Source organism: Rhagoletis pomonella, unplaced genomic scaffold (assembly GCF_013731165.1).
Source record: "Rhagoletis pomonella isolate Grant_MI unplaced genomic scaffold, Rhpom_1.0 Rhpom_scaffold_23014, whole genome shotgun sequence".
NCBI lineage: Eukaryota > Metazoa > Arthropoda > Insecta > Diptera > Tephritidae > Rhagoletis > Rhagoletis pomonella.
The window spans coordinates 1-1,963 of record NW_023481521.1 but is presented as its reverse complement, the minus strand read 5'-3'; the positions used below and the strand labels follow the sequence as shown (position 1 = coordinate 1,963).

At 34.0% G+C, this 1,963-nt stretch overlaps 1 protein-coding gene across 1 annotated transcript; it reads right to left on the bottom strand.

Annotated features, from left to right (window-relative positions):
- Positions 1–363: 363 nt before the first annotated feature.
- Positions 364–979, bottom strand: LOC118732593. The gene is made up of 2 exons (XM_036461721.1): positions 674–979; positions 364–610 (listed from the first exon to the last, which is right to left on the bottom strand). The coding sequence occupies exons 1-2, from the start codon at positions 927–929 to the stop codon at positions 450–452; spliced, it is 417 nt and encodes a 138-aa protein (XP_036317614.1). The 5' UTR covers positions 930–979; the 3' UTR covers positions 364–449.
- Between the last annotated feature and the right edge of the window lie 984 nt (positions 980–1,963).

Here is a 1,963-nt window from a genome sequence, read left to right as displayed (position 1 = left end):
CCTTTCTTGCACATACATGGGCGCATTTGCCTTACAGTATGTTCACTAGACAGGGTCGGTCCCCATACAAAAAAAAAAAGTTGCTAATGTCCGCCCCTAAATTTAAAGATTATGTTGAGAGGGTTCTGGAAAAATTTTTTTTTTTTTTTTTAACCCTCCGAAATACAGCCGAAATGGTTTTTTCGTTGTAACTTGGTTATTTGACGGCCGATTTCTAAAATTGATATGTCATTATTTTTGTCTTGAGAAGCTTCACTTTTCGTTCTTATGTCTTTTTAAGCTTTGAAGACGCGTTCGCATGATAAGGGCAGAAACAAAATTTTACCCCCCCTAAAGCATATTTTTTTCCTTACCAAACGAAAGTACTTAAAAATTCAAGAAAATGTTGCCTTCAAACTATATTACTAAAATAATCAACAAAAAAGTTATTTCACTTACAATATTTATTGCTACTTAAGCAAATTTTGGCGCGAATCAAGGCTTTTATATTGGTCTCGGCTTTCTAATTTTGCAAAAATGTGGCCCAGGCGCTTTTCATCAGTGACAGCACTTGCAGACTCACTAACAACACGCACAAACCGTTCGGTATTCTGGGAATGACAGAGGAACTCTAAAAAAAAATGATTTAAAAGTACTATAAGACCCGTGAAGTTTTTAGTTTGAAGATATTTACCTGGGATATTTATCACTTCATTTTCCGAAAATTGAAACATTGTAAGTTCACTATCTGGGTAGAACTGCACACAAGGGGGTTCCGTAATCTTAAACTGACTCCAATCGATCATGCTGACATACGACTTACTTTCAAAGTTTATTACGCCACGCTTTGGGACCTTGAACACGCGAAGCCCTGCTGGTGGATATTGACGTGCTGTTTTGATTTTTTCGTACCCATCATTACGTATCTCTGGATCAGCGTCGGTTATCATGGCTAATAATATATTTTCTGGGTGAAAATAATATGCATTATTTTCTATAGCTGAACGCTATATGCTGAGCTATAGCATTTTAATATCAATATCGCGCTTAACGAAAGCCATTTTTAAATTGCACACACTGTTAAGTCACTTTTTAATTTTATTTCACCAGCACAATTTATGGTATTAATTATAAATTATTATTATCAATACGAAACAACAGGTTTGACTCACTTATTTACTTTGACTTCCACAATTTATAAAATTTATTGGCATGATTAAATTACAAGAGGTTAGCTCGCTATTGACAGCGTCAGTTTTGCACTCCCCGGGTTGCTGATGCGACGAAAACAAAGAGTATGAATTTGGGAAAAATCGTAGCAAAAATGTACCTAAATTGGTACGAAAGCAGTGAGATTAAATTTCCAACTAAGAAAACTGTTGGAGGAATTTGTGGGGGCGAATTTTGTTAGCTGACCTAACCATGGGTAAACGACTTCATAGCTTAAAAGGAAATGTGATGACATGTTAATTTTAAAAATCGGCCGTCAAATACCCAACTTTCAACGAAAAAACCTTTTCGGCTGTATTTCGAAGGGTTAAAAAAAAAATAAAATAAAAATTTCGAAATCCTCTCAACATAATCCTTAAATTTAGGTTACTCTGTTGCATAAAAAAAATCAATTTTTGTTGTACTGTGTTATTATACTTACATCTGAAACTCATGTTGACCTGTGATATTAAAAGTGCTATAACTCCTTTGTTTATTATTTTAGTAATATAGTTTGAAGGCAACATTTTCTTGAATTTTTAAGTACTTTCGTTTGGTAAGGAAAAAAATATACTTTAGGGGGGGTAAAATTTTGTTTCTGCCCTTATCATGCGAACGCGACTTCAAAGCTTAAAAAGACATAAGAACGAAAAGTGAAGCTTCTCAAGACAAAAATAATGACATATCAATTTTAAAAATCGGCCGTCAAATAACCAAGTTACAACGAAAAAACCATTTCGGCTGTATTTCGGAGGGTTAAAAAAAAAAAAAAAAA